Source organism: Tachypleus tridentatus, chromosome 10, assembly GCF_004210375.1.
Source record: "Tachypleus tridentatus isolate NWPU-2018 chromosome 10, ASM421037v1, whole genome shotgun sequence".
NCBI classification, from domain to species: domain Eukaryota; kingdom Metazoa; phylum Arthropoda; class Merostomata; order Xiphosura; family Limulidae; genus Tachypleus; species Tachypleus tridentatus.
In genome coordinates, this window is record NC_134834.1 from 149,354,551 (window position 1) to 149,381,785 (window position 27,235).

A 27,235-nucleotide genomic window follows, 5' to 3' on the forward strand; every position below is an offset into this window, starting at 1 on the left:
CAGCTGTTTTCTTTATTACAGGCTCTTCAGTTTTTTACATTTAAATATCTTTTTTATAACCATTTGGAAGTACTAAATTTCAGGGAAGGTTTAATAAATATTTGAATAATAAAAACAGGCTATAAATGTTTATACATTTCTATACAAACACACACACACGTATATATAGTTTAGATTACTGGATGGGAAAGCCGAGATGGATTAACAGTTTCCTTGTCGTTCTTAAATAGTACGTTATGTCATATTAAATAAAAAAAGCAGAATCGATTGTAAAGTGGATGCTTCTAGAAGAGAAATAACACATATTACATATTTTGAGAAAAACAACAAGAAAATTTTAAGATAGCAGGTAGTATTATTTTAATCTGGTATTTTATTTTTACCTAACAAAAGTTAATATTTTTAAGAATGCTATATTATTGAATAAATAGAATAAAATGCACTGACGTTTTTTTTTTTTTTTCCACGTGATGTTTGACAGTTTATTTGGTGCAAACTGTCAAATCTAGTTCTGGCGTCTTCATTAGGCACGACTGAGCTAGCTAAGCCTAACTTGACTATTGCCAGTCTAAAAGAATGCTGTCTTCTTCATTGGGTATAACTGACTTAGCTAAGCCTAGCTTGACTATTACCAGTCTAGAACAATGCTGGCTTCTTCATCAGACATAACTGAATTATATAAATCTAATTTGTATTTTGCTAGTCTAGAACAATACTATTTGGTACTTTTAAATAAAATTATTTCCACATACATATGTGTAAGATAGGTTTGCTTAATAATGAAAGATTGAATAGAAAATTTGGAAGGTAATTTGAATTTCAAAGGCGACTGAGTTTTAACATACGTGAGAAATAAAAAGACGAAACATATGTGATGTTAGGTGAAACAACCTTTTAAAAACATACTTTTATGCATATGAGGCAATCACTTTTCTACAAGATCAGTGAAAGGATAGACAACTTCTCTCAAAACAGATTATGTTCATTTTGGTAACAAAGTAGAACTCTCTGAAAACGTTCAAGTTCTAAATTTGCAACAAAACTAGTATCCTTCCTTTGCGATAGCGGCACGAAAGGCCTGTGCATTTTCTCGCAGCTTTCTTGGCTGTAACATACAGACACCATCTACTCAACCAATGAAGAAGGTTACAATCGCTGACTTTCCTTACACTTACGTGCGAAGCGCTGCAACATTTCTGCATGCAAAGTAGACAGTATCTGCTATTGAGAACAGTAAAGAAACAAAGTTAGCTAGAAGGAAATAATTTCAACAGTTTCCTGAACAACGTTTTGGTCCTAAAATACAGAGAAACAGACTAAATAAAAAACTGAGGTTAGACTGTTAATATACGAAAAAAAAGAAACTATTAACTTCGTATTTTTCTTTTCTAGCTTCTGCTATTTATAAAATTTTCAGATATTTTCATTCAACTTACTTGGGTAATTTTGTATTAAAGAATGGTGCCTGAAGAAAACCGGCTGGAAATCCTGAAAAAATTGAGGAAAATCTTCAACGTATGAGCATACGTATGTAGGATTATTTGACTTATTCGATTTTACCAATATTGGGCTGTGAACTAAATAACAATGTGGCAACTACCACGAAACTTCAGGACAGCACATGAAACTTACTCCACTTTTCCTTTTACAGCCCTTTCGGGAGGACTCGACAGAAATTCTCATCCAAAGTGGATAAGATGAGATGACGTACTGGTTTAATTTTAGCTGTATGACCAAACCAGCTCGAGTGTGAGAGTAAAGTATATTGTTCATTGTTAATATTTCACTTGTGAATTTACTTACCGATTGTAAGTATTGTTTCATCACAAGTTACAGCTTTTACTGTAAGGAAGAAAATTTCAATAACACTTATGACGTTTCGATTACTGGTACTCTTATTCTTATTAGGTCATTGGTTTGTTTGTTTGTTTTGAATTTCGCGCAAAGCTGCACGAGGGTTATCTGCGTAAGCCACCCCTAATTTAGCAGTGTAAGATTAAAAGGAAGGCAGCTAGTCATCACCACCCACCGCCAACTCTTGGGCTTCTCTTTTACTAACTAATAGTGAGATTAATCATTACGTTATAACGACACTACGGTTAAGCATGTTTGGTGTGACGGAGATTCGAACCCATGACCCTCTGATTACGAGTCAAGTATCCTAATCATCTGATCATGCTGGGCTGTTGAAATTTTGGCACTCAGAAGCTCTCGTCTCACCAGCATTTCGTCATCTCTTGTCCGACAAGAAATCTCCAACAATAAAAATTATTAATAACAGTTTTCACTAAATTCTTAACAAACGATCGGAGAGATATTTTATACAACATTAAATAAACTTACCCTACCTATGGTGTTACCCTATATTATTAGCAGGTCATTTATCATCGAAGACCAACTTTTAGGATCCACAGATTTATCTTCGTCTTATCTTCAGGTTTTAGGATTCACGGTTGTTGTTGGTTTTTTAATACAAGGATAAAATTCCCGAACTTAAAAGATCGATGACTGTATATAAATATACTTGTTATCGGTGCTACAAGGGATATCTAATCAGGAATACCATGTTTATAACAAAGGATTTGAAAACTTTTATCGTTGGTTTAAGTTAAGTATAAAATTACACAACGAGCTATCTGTGTTCTGTCCAGGTATCTAAACCCAGTTTGTAGAGTTGTAAGTCCGCAGACATACCGCTGTATCACTTGATTTGTTTGATTGTAAGTAATGGCTATTTGTGTTCTCTCTACCACAGGAACTAAAACTCGGTTTCTAATGTTTTAAAACTGTAGACATACCGCTGTTCCACTTGATTTGTTTATTTGTAAGTAATGGCTATCTGTGTTCTGCCCACCACAAGTACCGAAACTCGGTTTCTAACGTCGTGAGTCTGTAGGCGTTTCGGCATGGCCAGGTGGTTAAACCACTCGACTCGTAATCCGAGGGTCGCAGGTTCGAATCTCCGTCACACCAAACATACTCGCCCTTTCAGCCGTGGGGGTGTTATAATGTTACGATCAATCCCACTATTCGTTGGTAAAAGAGTAGCTCAGGAGTTGGCAGTGTTTGGTGATGAGTAGTTACCTTCCCTCTAGTCTTACACTGATAAATTAGGGACGGCTAGCGCAGATAGCCCTCGTGTATCTTTGCGCAAAATTCAGAAAGCAAAAAAACATTTCGATGTGCCACTAGGGGGTGACTTTGGAGCATATATCATCTATACCACAACTATGGTTCTACCTACACGTACATCAGTGTAAAGCTGTAGTTAAGAAACAATAGTTCGAAATTTTATTTCCGGTAGTAAACGAAACAGAACTACATATCAAATAAACAAGAGCCACCAGTACCATGGCAACTGACATCAATATGTATCAATTACCATCCTTCTTATAATCAGAATCTGATTACTAGTTACTAATCTGGAGGTTACAATACGAATCCCCGAACGAAGAGTCAATCAATCCCATTATTTGTAGATAAAGAATATCTCAAGATTAGCTGTCGTCCGTCTGGTTAAAAATAGGGACAACTCGTACAGGTAATCTCCGAGCAGTTTTGAACGAAATTAAAAATGAACAAACTAATCAGAATATGAGACATTTTGTTTTCTCAACTTTTTAATAATTTTTTATGACAATATAAAATATAAATGTAGATGGTAACAATTAAGTTTGGTCAGTTACCATAATCTGATGGAAAAATAACATATAACTCACATCGTCAAGAATAGATAATTAAGTAATAATAGAGAAAAACAGTACTAGAACTGTATACTTATTAGTTAGAAGACAAGGCTTAGTAATATATTTTTTTAAAATGTCGATACATAATACATACTTAGTAAAGCACATTGGTTTGAACATAAAGTATGTAAAAAAAACACAATCGTAAATAACGACCAGTTTATTATAATTACACACTGCTCATACTCTCTAGTTTATCCTTTAAATTCTAAAAACTGATTCCAGTAAATTCTAAAACAACTGATAATAAAAGAACCAAATTTTTAAAATTCGCACGAACCAACAAGAAACTTCATATTCGTTCACAAGTATGTGAAGTATTGATGAATAAGTTATTACTATTTGAATTAAGATATACAGATAAATCTTAAAATAGGCCATGATGTCGTTCATACTTATAAGTAATAAAGGTAAAAATAAACCACGTGGGTTTAAAAAAGTATTAAAATATGCTTACCTATGTTATTTAGGCTGTAAGAATAGTATGCATTGACTACGGTGGGTGTCAGTTGCCACTCTAATTTATCTACAGGTTTGTCCAAACGTTCCATGTTCTTAACGAGAAAGAACATTTGGGCGCGAATATTATTTTCAAAGTACCGATCTTCTTTGAATTCCAACTAGAATTAACGACAAAACATAAACTTCGGTAACGATATATTTAGTATTCAGATATATAGAGTATTTAACCAAAACTCTGAAACTAACAATCGAGTATTTTAATGTGTAATTGTTGTATCAAGGTAGAAGATTATAACACAGTTTCGATGTGTCAAGCAGAAGATTATAACACAGTTTCGATGAGTCAAGCAGAAGATTATAACAGTTTATATGTGTTAAGTAGAAGATTATAACACAGTTTCGATGTGCCAAGTAGAAGATTATGAGATAGGTTCGATGTGTCAAGTAAAAGATGATAACACAGGTTCGATGTGCCAAGTAGAAAATGATAACACAGGTTTAATGTGTCAAGTATAAGGTGATAATATAGTTTTGCGAATTTAAACTTCATAAAACTTTATTTGGTTTTAATAATTGATTTTCCATAATTCAACTACGCAGATTTCGAAAATAATATATTTTTTATCACGTAAGGATACTTTTACAAACCGTGAAGAAGAAAAAAAACTCATTTAGATCAAATTATTATCTCATTTACTCACAATAAACGTTTTTTATTATTATGTCTGGTTTCTAGAACGATGAATAAGACCCACGTCGCGATAGGTCTAAAGAAACCTATAACCAGTGGTTGTCGACATTTTAAACAAAACAAAATCTGAATCGATTTGAATGAAAATTATTCACTTAAATAAAAATCATTTGACGTTTGGTGAAAAATCTGTACGTGATGCAGAAAAATGGATATCATTTTCGGATTCAGCGTACAGAAATTACTGTAGAACATGTAAACATTTTAAGACAGTAAAATAATCGCTTGTTTTGGAATTTCGCACAAAGCTACTCGAGGGCTATCTGTGCTAGCCGTCCCTAATTTAGCAGTGTAAGACTAGAGGGAAGGCAGCTAGTCATCACCACCCACCGCCAACTCTTGGGCTACTCCTTTACCAACGAATAGTGGGATTGACCGTCACATTATACACCCCCACGGCTGGGAGGGCGAGCATGTTTAGCGCGACGCGGGCTCGAACCCGCAACCCTCAGATTACGAGTCGCACGCCTTACGCGCTTGGCCATGCCAGGCCGAAATAATCGCAGGCCTGTGTTATCAACAAACTTGTTAATACTGGCTATATGAAACTAGTAATGATATAATAAATATTATATTTGGAATAAGAATATTTATCTCAAGGCATAAATATGGATTGCCTAGAAAAACTTACTCCTTCGTATGTCTCATCTAATTTTTTATAGTCAAAGATGAAGTCGGGATATCCAATCGAAGCAGTAATAGCGTCTGCCTAGAATATAGATTATTCAAGAATTATAATATATATATCCTTAATAAATACTTCCTCCCAAAAACGTCACAATCACTGCTGTGAAATTTGGTTTAATAAAAATTATTATATATTAATAAGTGGGCGACTCGAACGTTTCAAACATAGTTTATTGTATAAAGTTAAAAGCAGGAATAAAAACCTAAGATCTTTACATGTTCACCATCTTTCGAAGAAGGTAAAACATGTAGAGAGTTTCTAATTTTTTATTTTTGCTTTCAAAATCTTTAAAATTAAAAGGTGTTTGAGTCAACCTCATTTTGTTTTTTTTCAGACTATAGTTGAGTCAATAACAAAACTCAAAATTAGGCTTAAAAAGAAGTGTTTAGTAATAAAAGTTTCTTAGTTGTTCCTCAAGTTGTCTCAAAACCTGAGTGCCTAACTTTGCTAAAAAAAAGTATGCATTCGAACGTGACTCAGCAGGAAAGTAAGGGTTTAGATACCCTCGGTGGGCAAAATACAAGTGGCCCATTGTGTAGTTTTATACTTAACAACATATGCATAAGCAACATATATCTGTAGGCCTAGTTACATTTCTTTGGTTTGCCAGCTCTAGCTGTGTTGATTAAACGAAATTGCAGTCCATAGCAGAGTGTTAGGCCAATCAAAGAATGCATTAGGCCTCTGCGTCACGGATCATATTTTCATTTTTACTTTTGGTTAAAAATTTGAAGGAATCTGTAATAGAACCATTGAACAGTTGATTATATATATGACATGGAATGAAATTAAAAAGTACACAAAACACAATAAATTGAGTGCTATACCTTATCTTCAATAAGGGTTAAAGTTTTGGCATCTAGCCAGTCTAACCGAGAGAGGCCGTCTTTAAACGCTTTTCTGACATCGTTGATCATGTTTTTGGCCTAAAAGTAATAAAAACCCAAATGTCTAAAAAATCAACGCAGCATAGATAAAATAAGTAAATAGCAGGTAGAATTTATCTCGGCTATTAAAGAGTTTCTTTGTATTGTATGTACAAAGGTTTTCCTGACGAGTTATAAATATTTTTGCTAATACAAGATTGAAATCAAAACTTTAATCAGTGTTTCTATGTCCTGTTTCTTTTGCACCTGTTGAGTTGTTTCTGAACAACATATACAAATTTTGTCAGCTTTTTAATATAAAGTATGTTATTAACAACTGATAAGAGATATAAAATACGTAACGAAAGTGGTAAATTTTTAGTTAAACATGTTTTTTTACACACGAGTAAAAGAAAACAATGCATTATCTCGGTGACAAGAAGCATAAAACACAGTCGTTAATGTAAGAGCTACGTTAGTGTTGTAGAGAATAACTGTGAAACCATGACAACTAATAACAATTCCCTTGTTACTATGTAACGTGATATAAAAAACAGTTTCTTAGCAGTGAACTGACAAAACACCTACTATTGATCTTGTATCTAGGTAACGATGTATAGAAAGCAGATAAAGATAGTAAAAATACCAATTTAACAATGATCTTGCTTCTAGGTAACGAAATACAGAAAACAGATACAGATAGCAAAAACATGAACGTAACAATGATCGTGTTCCAGGTGAAGAGCTAACAAAACAGATATTGTAAGGTAAACCTGTAAAATAAACATTAACCGCAATCTTGCTGTCTTCACTGAATGTTTCACGAACAAACATGGCACCCACAGGAAAGCCTATAACTGTGCTCGTGTGCCAAACACAGAACCTCCAGGTGAGATCCTTCTGGACTGAACCAAACAATGCTTTTTCCAAGCTGTCGGAAGCCTCTGTGAATGGCTTCGACAGGTATCCAGTTAAATCTTCTACCAATGACCATCCTAGGTAGTTATTCAAGATTCTGTAATAAAGAATGAAAATGCATTCTCAAGACGGTTGGTAAGAGTATTAAAACTTTTATTAAAATAAAGCAGAGAACAACATTTTGACCTTTCTAGGCCGTCTTTAGGGTAACACAGAGTTTGTAAAAACAGAATTGAAAGCAATTACCGTCCTCGAAAGTTGTTTCTACGATTTTTCTTTTTCCTTCGTAAATTAATAAGGCCTTCATTTACGTTATCAGAGTGGTTACGAGTTTTGTTACATGCAGTGTTCAGATACAGCTATGAATAGGGTGCTATGGCGATATGTTAGTTATAGTGCTATTACTTAGTTCTAATTGCAATTAGAGTTACTATGAGTTCCTCCTCTTTGTGTGACAGCGGTAAGTTCACGGACTTACAACGTTAAAATCCGATGTTCGATTCCTCACGGTGGACACAGCAGATAGCTCAATGTGGCATGTTAGTTATAGGTCTATTGTTTAGTTTTAATTGTAATTAGAATTACTGTGTGTTCCCCCTCCTTGTGAGACAATGGTAAGTTTACGGACTTACAACGTTAAAATGGTGTTCGATTCCTCACGGTAAACACAGCAGATAGTCCAATGTTGCTTTGTTCTTAAAAACAAAGGAAATGCGCAAGTTACAGTGAGTTGAGTAGAAGACTAATACCGGATTGATTATATTGTATTTCGTTTCAGTACACGTATAAGACAGCAACTGTGAGTCAGGGATCAAACTATTGGTAAGGTTAGTCCCAATGTCAAACCTTCTGGATTCTAGTTCTTTACAAATGAACATCTGGAAAATGACCCACAAAACTTAGATCTGTAAGTTGTATCAGATAGTCCCAGACATCCTGTAAGCCCCATATTATTATAGATTACTACAATCCGAGGGGGATCAGGAAAAAAAAAAGAAAAAGAATCTCCAGTATACTCTTCCAAGAAACGAAACTCTCGGACTGTGAGGGTTTTCACTCTTACTTGATTTCTTCACACCACTTGTTCATTCACGGACTGTAATGTCTATCACAATGTGATTTCTAAACAACAGCTGCCATGGACAACTCGAAGCAGAGAAAAAATAACTGTCGTAAAGTCGTTTGTTTGTTTTGAATTTCGCGCAAAGCTACTTGAGGGCTATCTGCGCTAGCTGTCCCTAATTTAGCAGTGTAAGACTAGATGGAAGGCAGCTAGTCATCACCACCCATTGCCAACTCTTGGGCTACTCTTTTACCAACGAATAGTGGGATTGACCGTCACATTATAACGCCCTCACGACTGAAAGGGCGGGCATGTTTGGTGCGACCGGGATTCGAACCCGCGACCCTCAGATTACGAGTCGAACCCCTTAACCCATCTGGCCTTGCCGGGCCAAAATTACACAATGAGCTACCCGTCCTGTGCTCATCGTAAAGTCGTAAGCCATCCAGATAACTAGATGAGCCACCTGTGAACTGTATTGGACCAGATAACTCACCAGGTGAACCACCTATACATTATATTGGACCGGATAACTAACCAGTGGAGCCACCTATAAACTGTATTAGACAAGATAACTCATCAGTGGAACCACCTATAAATTGTATTGGACCAGATAACTCACCAGGTGAATCGCACTTTATAGGTGAAGCCACCTATAAAGTGTATTAAACTACCAATCGGTAATCTCGTTCTCAATGGTATTTTCATCAAAAGCGAAGTTTTTATCGACGAGGATTAGTCTAACTTGAAACATTCAGTATAATTTACCTGGAATACGACACTAATAAACAGCGTTGACTCTTTTTAAGGTTTCACTGGTAGGTAGTTTTTTTGTATTTTGTGAAATCTTGCACTGAAATAACCAAATATCTCTTTTAAAAATGTATTTCTTTAAATGCTGAATATTGATAATTTATTAAGCTTAACACAACTAGTTTCTAAAAAGAGGGGTGACTCCCCCAGTGACACAGCAACATGTCTGCGGACTTACACTGCCTAGAAACTGGGTTTTGATCCCCTTGGTGGGCAGAGAAAGATAGCCTATTGTGCAGATTTGTGCTTAATCCTCTCCCTCTCCCCAAAAGGGTAACAAAAATGATATCAATAACGTCATTTAAGATTTTTTTTTGGGGGGGGGGACCTTATGGAGGTGAAAACCACATGAGTTTTCTTATATGAAAGTACTATAATATGTGGCGTGGCATTGGACAGTACTGTAGGCTTACAACAAAACCGTAAAGTCTTAGAACTGGTACTTATTAGGAAGTTCTTGGTTTTTCTTGGGGACAACTACCCCTCTTTTCTCCCACAGCTATTGTCTCTGGGTGGCAGTATTAAAATAAACGGAACTACGGATTTGTTTGTTGTTTTTGCCAATATTCAATACTCAGTATGGTATATACATTGCTGTCCAAATTCTTAAGGCCAATGAACATAAAGAAAAAATATGCATTTTGCGTTGTTAGAATCAACCATTTATTTGAGTAGAGCTTCGAAAAATGAAAATAAGAAAAGGGAAAATAAAAATAAAAACTTTTTTAGCATTTAATAGGGAAAATGTGAACACTGTGAAATTAGTCGAAATACTAAGTGGTCAAAAGTTTAAGATCATACTGAAACGAAGCGTTAATCGGTAAACACGAAACGAAATTTAGTCATTTGTGTTCAAGCATTAGCGTTTTCAACATCTCCCACTGACATCTCCTGTGTTATACTGGGTAAAAACATGGCAAAGGCTAAAAAATTGACAGAGTTTGAACGTGTGAATGGTCTAATTAGATTTATGCTCTAAGATGAACTAATTACTCCATGTTCTAGAAGAAAATTGGATTGAATGTTTTTTGTAACAGAAAGGACCACCTTGGAAGTGATCAAGCGACGATATTCTAAATCAAGGTTTGGATGCTTCTTATGAGAAGAGTTTTCGGTAGGAGAAAGAATGCAGAGAGGACCAGCAAACCCTCACTCGAAATATTGATGTCACTTCATCGCAAACACTTTAGGGACATAAGATTCTAAAATCCGGGATTCGATTCCCCTTGCTGCAGATAGACTGATAAATAGTTTTGCGCTAAGACAAATAAGACCCTCTTTAGTTCTTAAATGAACAACACAATGGTTTCTGTTTGGGTTCTGAGGGTATTTTTGCAAGCAGTCATTACCACAAATGCGAAAGTTCGTGTTCAAGTGAAAACTGAAGATTAAGATGAAATGTGGTGACTCCCTGTTAGTTTTTAATCTCGTTGAAAATGTTGATAACTTGGGACACATGTCGTTTTATGTGCAGGTTGTCTTTTATTATTCTTGCTCGTCCTTCAGTAATGCGTGGACCAATCTCGTAGGTGGTGTGTCACACTGGGTCTTAGACTATTTATAGTCTTGTATTAAGACTAACTATCACATGTTATTGCGACTAAATATATAATGCATCATCTATGCGACTGTTTCTTTCTACCAAGATTTCATAGATAGTTTTAGCTTTTCTAGTGGGGCTTCAAAGAAGAACACCTCAGTGGACCTAACGTAAGTCCTCCTTTAAGAGTGCGACTTTAGTTTTTGTAACATACAGGATTCATTTGGATCTAGAAAATTGGCTGTACCACACCGACTTGGCAGAATCTTCAAACGGAGATGTTGATTACTTAATTTTATGCCAAAACTTTATTAGTAAGGACTTTAATGCTGTTTTCTGTTTACAGGATCGATTTCATTAGACATTGTAAATAATCTATTTAATTAAACATTGTGAATAACCTGATTATATAATTAAATATCATGAATAACCTGACTGTTTAATTAAGTATAATGAATAACCTGTGTCATACGAAGCATAACACTATCTAACAATTTTTTTTTACATTTTCTTATTCCTAAGCAATTTCTAAATTGCTTATGCCTAAAGTAAATGGAAAAGACCTATTTTTCTTTTAAAACTTTGCTTTTGTGATCTGGGTAGTGAAATTTTCAAATTTACCCATTTTCCAAAACATTCCAGGTAGATTAAGTGCTGAGTAGCTGATAGAGAATTTTCTCGAACTTACAAGAATTTTCAAGAACGTTTTAGAATTTTCTAGAACTCTCCATAGTAATATATAAACAGGGGCTCACCACTCACCACTTCAGTTTAGTTCTAGCTGCCTAAGTGAACACCTAGACCTACCTGATTTTATCAGAGATGGCATCAAGAAGCTGCAAGCATTTTCCAGACGCATTCTGCTATGTATGTGGCCAATTTATCAAGACAAGAGCGAAAAAGTACTCTGTGACAGCATCTGCTAAAATGTGTGAAGCCTACAAGACATATTTCAACATGCCTGTCGGGGATCAAGACAAACCCTGGGCACCTCATTTTACCTGCGAGCACTGCAAAAAAACTCTAGAAGGTAAGACTGGCAATTTTTGCTTGCTTGAATAGTAAGATTTTACATTATACAAATTTTAGACCTTTTAAAATTTTAATATCTTTTTTTATTTTCAATTGTATAGAAAAAATATCACATATAAAATATTTTGCATGAACCTGTTGTGGATGAAATAAATCTATTCTTTATAATAATTTTATTTTGCTCATTTGCAGGATGGTACAGAGGGGGAAAAGAGCCATGAAGTTCGCTATTCCAAGAATTTGTCGTGAACCCACTGACCACTCAACCTGTTGCTACTTCTGCATGGTGGACCCTTCGAAACGTCGGGCTGACAAAAATGCATCTGCTATCATGTATCAAGACCTTCCATCATCCATCGCTCCAGCGCCACACTGCCCTGAGCCCCTGTACCCACTCCGCCAGAGAGAAAGCAGCCATCCTCAGAAGAGAGCAGCAAATCAGAAGAGGAGGTAGATGTTGAAGATCCAGATTACAATTTCAGAGGTGCAGCTGGTGAGAGAAACCCATACTACCCCAACCAAAGAGACCTCAATTATTTGATCAGAGATCTAACAAAGTCGAATGCCGAGCTTTTGACATCTAGGCTAAAGAAGTGAGATTTGTTAGATGAAAGTATGCAAGTCGTAAATCATAGGAAGCGTCACTGACATTTTTCAAGCTTCTTCACTCGTCAAGATGGGCTCTGCTTCTGCCAAAATGTATCTGGGTTGAGCGAAGAGGCAATTGGAATTGCCTGTAACCCGAACTAGTGGCGACTCTTCATTGATAGCTCATTCAGAAGCCTCAAAGCTGTGCTGCTCCATAACGGGAATAAGTATCCGTCTCTTCCCCTGGCTCACTTGGTGCACCTCAAAGAAGAATACAACAGCGTCAAGACTTTGCTAGAAGCCTTGAAGTATGATGAGTATAGCTGGGAGGTTATCGGAGACTTCAGAATGGTGGCATTCCTGATGGGTCTCCAAGAAGGCTGTACCAAGTTTCCCTGTTATCTTTGCTTTTGGGACAGCAGGGACACTGCAGCATACTAAATAGGAAGCACTTGCCGCAATGGACCGAGTTATCTGTGGGGAGGCACAATGTCAAGTGTGAGCCACTAGTGGACCTTCAGAAGGTTTTGTTCCCACCATTGCGCATAAAATTGGGTCTTATGAAACAATTTTTCACAGCTCTTATAAGGAGTCTGCAGCTTTCAACTACCTTCGGGACTTCTTCCCTAAGCTGTCTGAGGCAAGGGTCAAAGCTGGTGTCTTCGTTGGACCACAAATAAAGAAGATCCTGGAGTGCACAGAATTCCCCAAGAAGCTCAGTAGGAAGGGAAAAAAAAGCTTGGGGCAGCTTTGTCGCAGTGGTTCGGGGCTTCTTGGATAATCTCAAGGCCGAAAAATATGTGGAGCTGGTTGAGGCTCTGGTGAAGAACTACGGCAAAATGGGCTGCAAGACGTGCCTGGAAGTCCATATCCTTCACGCTCATCTTGATAAATTCGAGGAGAACATGGGAGCATACTCATAGGATCAAGGCGAGCGCTTCCACCAAGATATACTGGACTTTGAATGCCGCTACCAAGGAGTATATAACGAAAACATGATGGGAGACCATATTTGGGGGCTGATGGGTGAAAGTGATTTACATTACAGTCGCAAATCTCGAAAACACTACTCACTTCTACACATTTTTAAATAATTTTAGTATAAATACATGTAAATCTTGATTCATATGTTGTTTTATTCAGATCTTATGTAAATGAAAATGTGCAAATTTGCCTGTTTCTACATAGAAAATATGTTAATTTCTAAATTTCATTATCCAGGTCACAAAAGCAATGTTTGAAGGGAATAATGGCCATTTTCTGTACTTTTACAGTATAAGCTATGAAGAAATAACACATACTATCCAGGAACAAAATTTGTGTTACATAGTGTTATTATTGTTCGTTTGTTTTTTTAATTTTGCGCAAAGCTACAGGAGGACTATTTGCGTTAGCCATTCCTGATTTATCAGTGTAAGACTAAATGGAAGGCAACTAGTCATCATTTTCCACTCCCAACTATTGGGCTACCCTTTCACCAACGAATAGTGGGATTGACCGATACTTTTTAACGCTCCCACGGCTGAAAGGGCGACGAAGCATTATTAATCAGTTCAGTACTGTACATAATCTGTCTAGAGAGATAATATAGGATTCACGTTTCTGTTATTTATTACTCTAAAGCACAAAGCAACACAATGGGCTACCTGTACTCTCCTCATCACGGGTATCGAAGTCCTATTTTTAGAGTCATAAGCCTGCAGATTTACCGGTGAGCCATTGAAGGATCACTTTGTTTTTGGTAGGATTTTGGTCGACTTCTAAACAAGTTTTGGAGTGCTAAGATTATGAAGGTAATTGATTGTGTTGGTGCATCATTTCTTTTCGTACTTGAAGGTGAGATTTTTAGGACTAAAGGTTATATATATATTGACAGATTTGGAGTTATTTCAGCTAAGACAGTTTCATTTTTCTGAAAGGGTGGTTGGCCTTTGAAATGAGTGGCCTTCAGGTAAGGTGGGCTTTGTGAAGTTGAGGGAGTTTAAGGAAGGCTGGATAAATACTTGAATGATAGCAGCTGTCTTTCCTTGATTGTTTAATTTTTATTTTAAGTTTAGCTTAGTGGACGGGATGTCCTAGATGGACTCTTATTACTCATAAATCATAAAGTACCACATAACCCAGATCACTCCAAAGTCTATTTTAATAGAGCACGTCGTTCCTAAATAATATACCTGACATAAAATACACGAGTTTATTGTCTATCTTTGTTCTTGGATTTTCTTTTCCTTTAAAAAACTTACATTCTGCCTTCAGGAGAGGACAGGTACTGAGTTATTAAATATGACAACTTTTGTAGGAACTCTGGAGCATAAACTACGATCTCTTGTGTTTCCTCGATAATTCTGCCAACCTTCTGGAACCCGTGGTTAAAATAACGTATCCAGTTGATCACTGGAGCAAGCGTTTGTAGTTCAGTAATCGCCATCTTGTGGTACCTTTTGTTAATATCTTTCTTCTGGTCATTTGGTGTAGTGATCTAGAATAGTTTTAAATTTCGAATATAGATAAGTAGAAGGTTAGATATTTAATAAACAACAAAAAAGAAAGAATTATTCTTACATATGCTAGCTTTAATCAGCGGAACAAACTTTTATAGCTCAGTATTGCTCTCTAGTGGTTTATTTAGTTACTATTTTTCTGGCCATTTCATGCAGCGATCTAGAATGATTTTAAATTTCGAATATAGATAAGTAGAAAGCTAGATAGCTAAGAAGGATGATTATCATTATACTTACATTTGCAAGCTTTCTTTCAAATTCGAGAACTTCCTTCATCTGCTGCCTTGTGTCGTTTTCTTCCCCTCCTAACAACACCCCGACGTTAGTCATGTAGGTCAAGTAGGCTGTCCAGATCTACAGAGACAGAAAATTCAAGTACTGTTTATGCTGGAATTTAGATTTACTTACTTTCTCGAACAGTGTACAATATTTTATTATTCGTAAGTCTCGTTTTTCATTGTTGTATTCTGGAACATTCGAGACTTTATCCGGGACATTTCATTGTCCTAGTTTTTTTTATACTTCCCGCGGAATTTCCATATTTTTGTACATCAAAAGATAGTAACAACTTTCATACTCCAAAGATACCCCAGATATAAACTGTCATACTACAACCTATTTTCTACACTCGTCTTTACTGGCTTTACGCTTGTGACAATAAGCAAAATAATAGGCTTATTCGTTTGATGGAATAACGAACTCTGATATTTTATAATGGAGCCATGGCAACAGTTGTAAACATATTTCACGAACGTGTCGGAATTACACACATTTTATCTTCAGGAAATTTATGGAAATAACAGACTGAATAGTCTTTAGTATAATTACTGGTATATAAGTACAAAGGATAGTGTTGGGAAATTATAAAACATTAAATTTCACTAGAAAACTTAACACGTAAATTTCTTAGAAAGAAAATACATTAATCGAATTCTACCCAAACATATTCCAGATACCATCCAATACTTGTTTTATAACCTTAGAAACCAAAGTTTTATTGTTAAACCCCAACTCAACAAGCCACTCAGATCCTTTTACACCCAGATTAAATCCCAACTCAACAAGCTACTCAGGTCCTTCTACCTTCATATTAAACCCCAACTCAACAATTTGCTCTGGTTATTCTACCCCCATATTAAACTCTGTACTGTTTCCAAACCAGCTCTTCGTATGTGTAAGGTTTTTAAGTTCAAAGGACGTATATGAAAATACATGTGTAACCATTTATACATTCTCACTATTTACAAGTTCGCGTCTTGGAAAACATGGAAGTTTCTAACAGAACTGGACTTAATAATCAAACTCCACCTAACTTTATTATAATAAAACGTCATCAAACCCAATTTCCTTAAAGGTTTTGTCAGTTTTAACTTATGAGTATAATGATCACAAACTGTTGATAAAAGAAAGTCCACATATTATGAATTAAAATCCAAGCATCGATTGAAATTGTAATTCGTTCCCATTTGCTTTATTCAATTAGTTCTTTTTCCAATTATTGTAATTTAATGTTTTATAATTTTCCAACATTATTTTTGTATTTTTATATTAGTAATTACACTGAAGATTGTTACTTTCGTTATTTTATAGGTTTACTGAAGGTGGAAAAGGTGTAATTCCAAAATAATTTTTAACTTTTAGTAAGTTTGAGAACTTTAATTTACTTCTACCATCTAGTGAGTAAAAAGGAACTACAATTTGGCTTATAAAATGACATCTTACAGTTACAGTACAGTAAAGTTCTCCAAATCATTTTTACCACTTTTCTCTGTGCTTTATCTGAATGAGCACAGAAGCAGAATTAACAGGTTTTCAGAGTAGTCAAAGTAATTCGTTTTTGTTTTGTTTTTAATTTTACATAAATTGCTACTTTACGTATCTAGCAAATAAAAACAAGACATGGAAATTTAGTGGTATTGTTTTTCGCCATTTCCATTAAATAAATACACTTATACTTCAAGATTATTTATTAACATTTTAGAAGCTTCATAACAGTCTCTCTTTCTGCTACATTATCCACTAGTTTTAAGTTGCTAGGCAGAGCGCGATCTTCTTAGAAAAATGTTAAGTTCGAAACTTTGTTTAATTCCTTAAATTATTCGGAAATCGGAGTTAACGTCAGATTTCGCCTTGGAGTTTGTTTTTATTTTTTTTCTACGTCTCAGTCTACATTTATTTTTATGTCCTTCTTCGAACTATAACGTTTGACAAACGTTACCCTAGCTTAACAAAAAATAACAGATATTTTTTTCTAGGACTGGTTTTGAAAAAGATCTTTATCCGGTTCTTCCTGGTTAAATTACGGTTTTGTTTCTAGATCCAAGCTGGTTGACATGAGGTATGTGTTTTACCTCCTCGTGCTGGACTTTGTCCAGGTAGTAATCCCGATTAGGTAGGCTTAGTTCTCCTTCATCTATTTGAAGGATATTTCGACTGGAATTTTTGTCGTCGTTCTCCACCCACCATTTAAAAAGGCCCCCACGACCGTAGGTGTTATGGATCAACTGTAGCGAGTCCTGGAAGTTCCATTGATTCATGTCAACATCCCCACTGATAGACCAGCCGCCGATCTGAGGAGCAAAATAAGTATCACTTCAGTATAAGGTCCTCGCAACCTGACATAATCCGTCATCTTAAACCATATCAAATACAATCACTCCTGATAAAAGTCTTCGTTTAGATTAATTATATTTTTCTTTATTATAAAGATGATAACACTTCATTACAAGTTAACCCTAAAAAAAAAAAAACCTTATCATTGGCTACCCCCAAACGTGCTGGGCCTGGCATGGCCAAGCGCGTAAGGCGTGCGACTCGTAATCTGAGGGTCGCGGGTTCGCGCCCGCGTCGCGCTGAACATGCTCGCCCTCCCAGCCGTGGGGGTATATAATGTGACGGTCAATCCCACTATTCGTTAGTAAAAGAGTAGCCCAAGAGTTGGCGGTGGGTGGTGATGACTAGCTGCCTTCCCTCTAGTCTTACAGGGCTAGCACAGATAGCCCTCGAGTAGCATTGTCCGAAATTCTAAAACAAACAAATAAATAAACCAAACGTGCTTTAGTCTCCCCTGTAGCCCTGTTTATGTGAAAATAAACTTATTTTTATAATATAAATTTAAAATGCTTGAACGATCTTCGTCATGACCCGTCCCCTAAAATTGGGAAAACAGTTTCATAAACTGTTGTTTTACTAGCTGAAAAACCAATCCCTTGGATGGAAGTTAGCTAATGAAAGGTTATCTTAGGACATTAAAACTTGCTCCCCTTATATATCATTGTAAACAACACCCATAGTAACTGCAAAATATAAAACGTGAAATATCAAGTTTCCACATATTCCCGCATGAACCTAACAAACCTTTATATCAAATTTGGTGAAGATTCATCAACAGAGGCGAAGTAGTGGTAAAAAACGCATCATAAAAACTGCTAAACCTAAAGATTGTGTGTACCTCCGCATTCAGCTAATAAACCTCCATCCCAATTTTGGTGAAGATCTATCCACAACCTGCGAAGTAGTTATATGGAAACACAAGAAACAATAGTATTATATTTATATAGATGTGCCATCATAATTCATATAAAACATACAACTTTTATGTAATGTATTTATAAGTTGTGTCTTTTAAGTGTCAAAATATTCCTTTTGAGTTATTAAAGTTATTATAATTATAATTAATGGTGTGGAGAGTGAAGATAGTTTTTGTTTTAATTTAAATAAAATGTACTACATTTATGACCTTTGACCTGTACTCTGGTTAGACGACATCAAACAGGTAAGCAACAATCACCTAAACTAAAAACTTGTAAAATAGAGTATTATTTTCTTCGTAAATTTTTTCTTTACTCTAAGTACAATCTAAATTGAACATACAGAGGTCAGGATCGAAATAAGAACTAAATATAAGTGTGTGAGATTCTCTAAGTTCTAGTAATAGAGTAAGAGATGGTGAAATATTTCTACTCTCACTACTACTTCTAAAACTATGTGGTAGCTGCTAGTAACGTAATCAGTAGGTTTAGTATTAAACTAACTCACTTTCTCAGTTAAGGATAAGATAGGTTGGGATCCCAGTTCCTCTATCGTTTCGTTTTTATCGAGACACGAATAATAGAAAACACGAGCTTTTTTCTCGGCTTCGCTTTTCAGCTCCACGGTATCATCCTCTTTTTTAAAGAAAAAATGAAGAGATAAGTTTTGAATAAATCACAGTGTTATGATGGATCAGTATTGAATAGATCATAGTGTTATAATGGATCAGTACTGAATAAATCACAGTGTTATGATGGATCAGTATTGAATAAGTCACAATGTTATGATGGATCAGTATTGAATAAATCACAGTGTTATGATGGATCAGTATTGAATAAATCACAATGTTATGATGGATCAGTATTGAATAAATCACAGTGTTATGATGGATCAGTATTGAATAAGTCACAGTGTTATGATGGATCAGTATTGAATAAATCACAGTGTTATGATAGATCAGTATTGAATAGGTAACGGTGTTATGATGGATCAGTACTGAATAAGTCGCGTGTTATGATGGATCAGTATTGAATAAGTCACAGTGTTATGATGGATCAGTATTGAATAAATCACAGTGTTATGATGGACCAGTATTGAATAAGTAATAGTGTTATGATAGATCAGTATTGAATAGGTAACAGTATTATGATGGATCAGTATTGAATAAGTCACAGTGTTATGATGGATCAGTATTGAATAGGTAACAGAGTTATGATGGATCAGTATTGAATAAGTCACAGTGTTATGATGGATCAGTATTGAATAGGTAACAGTGTTTCGATAGTGAGAAACTCTCCAATTCTTGTAGTTAATTTAATTATTCATCCTAGATAGGTACAATAATCAAACTGTATCGGTTACAATGTTTCAAAGTTCATCCTGAATTGTCAAAAAAATGATTCTATATTAGCACCCGAATAACTAAAGCTTGATGAATTCAGTAAACTGATGAAATGTGTATAAACAGTGTAAAACTATTCTGCATCAAATTATTAATAATTTTCCAAAATTAATTATTTTTAGAAATAAACTGCAAAATGAAAATGCACTTTTATAAAAAAAAAACGATTTTTTTATATTATTAAACACACATTAAAAATGTTAAAATAATAAAAGATACGGGGAGTATGGAATTGGAAGTCAACATAATTTTTAAGATTGTTCTTTTGTCACTGCGACCCGGCATAACTAGGTGGATAAGGCACTCGACTCGTAATTTGAGGGTCGCGGGTTCGAATCCCCGTCACACCAAACATGCTCGCGCTTTCAGCTGTGGGGGCGCTATACAGTTACAGTCAATCCCACTATTCGTTGGTAAAAGAGACAGCCCAAGAGTTGGCGGTGGGTGGTGATGAATAGCCTTCCCTCTAGTCTTATGCTGCTAAATTAGGGACAGCTAGCGCAGATAGCCCTCGTGTAGCTTTGCACGAAATTCAAAACAAATCAAACCTTTATCATTGTTTCAATTAAATGAAAAAACGAAGAATTAAGTTCTTAAAGATTTCTTGCCTTTCACTGTTTTGAAATGTAAGAAGTTATTACAATACAGATGTTTGTCTTTCTTTTTATCTTGTATTAAATGAATATTATGGTTATAACTTTTTCATAACATGTAAGACAAACACAATTCTACTGTAAAATCTATAAATAACTGTACGGATTAGCTGTGATTCGTCAGGTGTTTTGCACGAATAGGATGTAGTTAGCCCTAATGGCACTCGATAAGTCGGGTGTGATAACTAGACGTTTGTTGATATATATTTTCACCCTCTTCATCAATGAATAAGATTAGTCAATAAAACTCGAACGACAAAATGAGACTCTCTAGTGACGTAAACACAAGATGAAAGGAGAAAAACGAAACATTAATATTCAGCCAGTATTTTGCAGAGACAAGTGGGCGTTATTAAAAACAACTCGCAGTGTTATCGTCAGAAACTGTCCATTTACTGAGTGATGAACGTAACAAACAAAATCCATAGTAACACTGTGAAAAGAAAAGAGATAGAAAACAAGTAAAGAATAAGGTAATATAAGAAAGTATTTACCAATTACCGGAAATAAATATGTTATTATAATTATATTATTCATCCAAGAAGTAAATTGGTTAACCCTATCTGTGTCTCACCATGGCCTGTGGATTACATGAAAAGGAAGCCACACCTTGCACACACAAGTTATACATCACTGGTTTTCTAAACGCTGGAATCAGCCATGTGAAAACTCGGAAATATTATTAACGTGGACAGTATATGAATAGCACACGATATAATGTTATCTACGCCTATACTGAAACAAGTGTCCCAATATAACTTATTAAAATAGAGTTAGAAGTATTTATGGACTACTGAGTGTTATTTCTAAACCAAAAGAGAAAGCAGAGGATTTCTTACATTGAACAGACACTTCTATAACAGAACAATTAAAACACACGGGCAAGGAATATGCTTTAAATAGTGAAACACCAAATACATAACCTGATTCTTTAAAATAAAGTAGTGTATAGAAATAAAGCACACAAAAATTTAATAACTCTGTTTATATATGTACGAAACAGAGCACACAGACTAAGGTTAGTACGTACACTAGTTAGAACATCCGTTAAACGTGTGAATTCGAAATTGTTGCACTCCATACTTTAAGTTGTACAAGGAAAAAATACTTTAGACCTCATAAAAATTACGACATTGAAATAATTATGAAAATGATGATGGGAAAAGGATATAACAAGCAACTAGTAAAAATGCCAACCCCTCATCCTGAGAGAATGAATTAAACCAGCTTACAGGAAGGTGTTCCCAGATTACACTACGATGGAGATGCAACAACGATATAAAACCTATAAATGAACAGGCAGTCATTCCGTGATGAGTAATACTAGGGCGAATCTAGTGATGGTCTTCTCAGAATTGAGATATCTTATAAGAAGTTACAGTCAAAGTTTTGTCTGGCCAATGATATTCCGCACAAAAGGTTTAAGTATCTGAAGAGAATATATAAAACTATCAATAAAAGATGTTATTGAAGCAGGAAACTGAAACTCTCCAGAAGTGACAAGAAGGATCTCTGAGTTTGTTCTCTGTATGAGACAGAAGATGGCCAAGTAGAGATCTCTTGGATGACCTTGCCCCAAATACCAGCGTCAATATTACCTAAGACTCAGTAACGTGAAAGATAGCGTGATCTCAATAAACGTACAGATATTTGAAAAACCACTTGTGAGAAAGGTCACCACACTCAAAGGTTAAATAAGTATCGGACTATCTCCAGTGGAACGTGAACAAATGGAGACGTGCTCTTTACAGATTAATCTAAATTTCAATCGCTTGGTAAAGGTCCATAATAATTAATTTAACGATGGGAAGGGGGAGGGTATCATCGTTAATGTATAACATCCAGCCCTGGATTAACCATTAAGTAAAATAAACATGTGCTTAGGGCACCAAGGGAAGGGGCACCACATTTTTTCCCCTAGATATTATGCCCTTAACTCTTTCACTGCCATACTCAACTTTAGTAGATTTGTTTGTAATTCTCTTTATCTGCCGTGTTCGACTTTACTCTGCATTGTTAAATAAACGTTTTCTTTAGCTCGGTGAGTGACTAAAGTTTCGAGAAACTACTAAACCATGTATCTGAAGTAAGACGTCATTGATTTGCGAAAGATTATTGTAAAGAGCAACACAAAATGTTGATAAAACTTCAGGTTAAAGATGATTGCATGTTATGATGTCTGACCTTGAAGGTGAAATATTTTTCTCAATCATTCCTTCTATTGTGGCTACTTGTAATAAATTATAGGCAGTGGAACTGTTTTGTTTTACCTTTTACTGCTTTATTCAGCCACATCTACAGAAAAATATGAATATAATACCACAGAAACATAAGTCAGACGAAATGATGACAGATGTGTACAGAGATGTGACTAGTTTTATGTTTTTTGGCTTCTCTTTTCGTACGTTATATTTGGGTTATTGTCTCGTTTGTTTTAGTTTTATTTGCGTTAGTATTGCATTATTCATGTGTGTTTTGTAATATTGTTATAAGTGTGTTTCTCACTAAAGCTTTTCTGAGCCGTAATTTTCTTTATTTCAAACAACTTGTTGTAAAAAAAAAACCTCCTTTGTGTGTGAGTACATGTTTCGAAATTTATCATACCAAGAAAACATGTAGATTTGTTTGTTTGTTTTGGAATTTTGCACAAAGCGACTCGAGGGCTTTCTGTGCTAGCCGTCCCTAATTTAGCAGTGTAAGACTAGAGGGAAGGCAGCTAGTCATCACCACCCACCGCCAACTCTTGGGCTACTCTTTTACCAACGAATAGTGTGATTGACCGTCACATTATACGCCCCCACGGCTGGGAGGGCGAGCATGTTTTAGCGCGACGCGCTTGGCCATGCCAGGCCAAAACATTTAGAAAGGAATTCCACTGTAGCAATGCCACCATTCATAGATTACATGTAACCTATAAGAGTATTTGGAATATATGTATTCCCTTGTGATTACGTAATAATATAAACAGATCTGAAGCTGAGATAAATATGTCATTTTTAGACCCACAAATGGAGATCATAATTATATTCTCCTTACTTCTTCCTTTATCCTATCCTGACGTTATAATGCCACGACCCGGCCCTCTGGTGATATTTTTCATGAGACAAACGAACAATCCGAGACAGAAACACGGAGTCAACGACGACAGACTTTTAGGTGTAATTCAACTATTTTGCGAGTGTAAATTCAGATTATTATGTGTTCGGTTACATTTCTGAAAAGCTGGGAAAAGAATTGACTGATCAGAGCAGATTAAAGGCGATAATTCGACCTTTTAGGTCAAATTGCGTAAGACTTCGACATGTACGACAACATGATTCTTAACGTTGTTAGGTATACACTGTAGTATACTGTGAATAACCGACCACTCAACAAAATCAATTTAGGATTGTCTGAAAAAGTGCATGAATTGAACAAGTTCATGTGAGTAAGGTTAGTACTGAGTAGTATCCTTAACGTTAGTGGCCTCAGTTGCAATGTATTAGCATTAGGCCTAACGTTAGTGTTGTTATCTGAGAATTGACTAACAACAACGTTGGCCTAAATACTGTAATTAGTTTAGTGTAAGTACACTGGAAACGCTACTCTAGCCTGGAATAATGAAGTGGATTATTCCCAATTTAAGGCCGTTGTTTTGAATTTGCCTTCACATCTAGGCATGCAGATGTGATGTATGGTTTGTTGGCTCATCTAAAGTCCACAGGTCAAAACTGAGCTCAAAGTTGAGGTTACAACTCATTCTTTAGATATTTGATTAGAATTAAGATTCTCTAGCCTAGGCCTAACCCAGTATGTAGTAGTTCAATGTGCAGTACACTTTACAGTTGGTTATATGTTATGTATGTGTACCAGTACAGAATGATCTCTGTGTATATAGGCTACTACAGTATGTGTTGTTGATCACAAATAGTTTTGGAATACTTTTTGGCTCACAATGGATTTGCATATTACCACTGACATTGTTTCTTGCATACAGTTACCATAGCAACAATCTAAATGAAACTTTTACAGTGACTGAAAACTAATTCTTCTAAAACGGATTGAAGCTAATCTCGAATCGATTCGAGACTGGTCTCGAACGGTTTTCAACCAATCACAATGCAGCAAATTAATAAAGGTATTTATGAATTCATGTTTTTGTGCTGATGGACCAAAGTCCTAGGATAACTATACATTTTTTTCAGCTTCAACCAGCCGGTGGAAAATTCTTAAAGCTTGTCTTGGAAATGAAAGAGTGTTAAAATCCTTTTCTAATACCAGATGGGAGGCACGTGGTATGGCAACAACAGCAATTTGGAAGTGTTTCTTTAAGATTTTGGAAGTTTTAGAATGTCTAGTTGAAGACCAATCACAAAAGGGAGACACTAGAAGAGAAGCAGACAATATTTCAAATAGACACTAGAAGAGAAGCAGACAATATTGCAAATAAACACTAGAAGAGAAGCAGACAATATTGCAAATAAACACTAGAAGAGAAGCAGACAATATTTCAAATAGACACTAGAAGAGAAGCAGACAATATTTCAAATAGACACTAGAAGAGAAGCAGACAATATTGCAAATAGACACTAGAAGAGAAGCAGACAATATTGCAAATAAGATGCAAGAGCTAGAATTTGTTTTTATGTTGATCATGTGGGATGAGATTTTGCAAAAGTTTCATAAAGCAAGTCAAGTTCTGCAAAATGAGGATGTGAACTTAAAAACACTTGCAGATCTGTACGGGTCATTAGCTGTCAAACGTATCAGAAAGAAGGTACTCGACGCAGAAACATAAGAAGTAGATCTGAATGCCAGAGATAAATTTCATATCACCACCTTATACACAATTGTTGACAAACTAGAAACCCAGATTAGAGGAAGAGTAGAGGTGTACAAAGAAATAGTAAACAGATTTTCTTTCCTAAGTGATGTGCCAAATGATGTCATTTCATCTGCTGAAACTGAAAGGTATTCTCAGTGTTCTCAAAAGCTAATTGATGCTTACCCAGAGGACTTGGACACTAATCTCTCTGCCGAGCTTTAGCAGTTTTACTCATATGTGCGCCATAAGTTCAGTGCAACAAAAACTGTAAAAACCAGATTCAGTCATACTGAACTTTATAAAAAAATTTCAGAAGACAAAATTGAGTGTGCATTTTCAAATGTATACATTGCATTGCGTATATTTTTAACATTAATGGTCACAAATTGCACAGCTGAGAGTTCATTTTCTCAACTCAAGCATATTAAAAATCCCAACAGAACAACTATAGAAGCAGATTTGTTACGCCAAATTAGTTTTGAGGACTTGATCAAATACTTTGCAATTAAAAAATTTAGAAGAAAACTTTAAAATATTTATAAATATTAAGGTATAAGTAAATAATTTTCTTGCAGGGTGTTTAATTCAAAGCAAGAAATTGTTAACATGAAAGTGAAATTTTTGAATAAAAGGGTTTTGAGTAAGTTTTTCATTTTTGTTAACATCAAAGTGAGAGCTGTTAACTCAGAGTGAAAACATATATACAGTAAAAGTAATTCTATTTAATTATCATTAAACAAAGAAGTTATTTTCCTCATCATTTCTAAATAAAAGGCCGCAGTCATTGCTTGATTTTGATTCATGCCCAATCTGTTAAATAAATAAATTATTTAATATAATTGTGGAGTCTGGCCTGGAAGAAAACTGAAGGGATATAAATTTTCAAACTTTTATTTCACTTTCAATACTTATTGAATCTTAATGTCTTGTCAGTTAAGCAATGGAGGAGTCGAGGGAGGCACCATTGTTGGGCTGTGCTTAGGGCATCATTTACCCTTAATCCAGCCCTGACAACATCCATAATGAAGCATAATGGGGGGGTCAAGAGAAGTATGGGACTGCATCAATAAAAGACTGATATCGCCCTGACCGATGACCAATGACATATACAAGCAAATTTGTATCTATCACTTAACTGATTCAGTGAAATGACAATAATATCCAATACTGAAAATGAAACAGTAACTCGATGTAAAGACATCAGTGAAATATACAATCATGTCACAATATTAACATTGTGTCATCCCTTCCCCAACTGGCACAGCGGTATTTCTACAGACTTACAACGTTAGAAGCATCTTTATGCTTAACTGCAGACAAACATTCTTACGTCTATGTGGGTATTTGTAAAAACTAAGGAGTAGAAACTAAAACGAAACAACTAGAAGATCCTCAACTGAATTCCAGTAACTAATGCCACATACAACTCGAAGTGAAGATGATAACAAATTAGCATTTGAAACAAATTAATAGGTAGTGAAAATAATAAGTTATTTTATAACAAACAAACAATCACACAAAAGGCCTTTTGATGGTTTTGGTCAATTATGTATTAAATGATAATAACTTGATATTTCGATAGTTACTGAACTACTACTACATTAATTATCAAGTGTTTACATCAATGTTTCTTAGAATACAATATTACATAAATTATATTTTACTATAGAAATAACTTTCACTGTGTTTCAGAATAAAAGTTAATGGTGTAATGGTTGAGTGTTATCGTGAGTGGCCACACCTGTCATATGACTTGTCTTCTTGCATTGAGATAAAAACTAATGGATGAAGTAATTTAAAACTTTATAATAACTTTCTACAGATTGCATAGATTTTATAAATAAAACGTCTTTGAGAAGATCTACCATAGGGTGATA

General features: G+C 35.3%; 1 protein-coding gene across 3 annotated transcripts in view; it reads right to left on the reverse strand.

Annotated features, from left to right (window-relative positions):
• The window catches only part of LOC143230597 (endothelin-converting enzyme homolog), a 41,353-nt gene that overhangs the window by 5,670 nt on the left and 8,448 nt on the right, over positions 1 to 27,235 (reverse strand). For all 3 annotated transcript variants that reach the window (XM_076464421.1, XM_076464420.1, XM_076464422.1), the window contains 9 exons: positions 19,007 to 19,134; positions 17,320 to 17,538; positions 15,206 to 15,322; positions 14,711 to 14,946; positions 7,306 to 7,528; positions 6,475 to 6,573; positions 5,591 to 5,668; positions 4,204 to 4,366; positions 1,437 to 1,488 (listed from right to left, as the gene is read on the reverse strand). In XM_076464421.1, the coding sequence (XP_076320536.1) occupies positions 1,437 to 1,488; positions 4,204 to 4,366; positions 5,591 to 5,668; positions 6,475 to 6,573; positions 7,306 to 7,528; positions 14,711 to 14,946; positions 15,206 to 15,322; positions 17,320 to 17,538; positions 19,007 to 19,134 (1,315 nt within the window). The remainder of the gene's footprint in view (positions 1 to 1,436; positions 1,489 to 4,203; positions 4,367 to 5,590; positions 5,669 to 6,474; positions 6,574 to 7,305; positions 7,529 to 14,710; positions 14,947 to 15,205; positions 15,323 to 17,319; positions 17,539 to 19,006; positions 19,135 to 27,235) is intronic.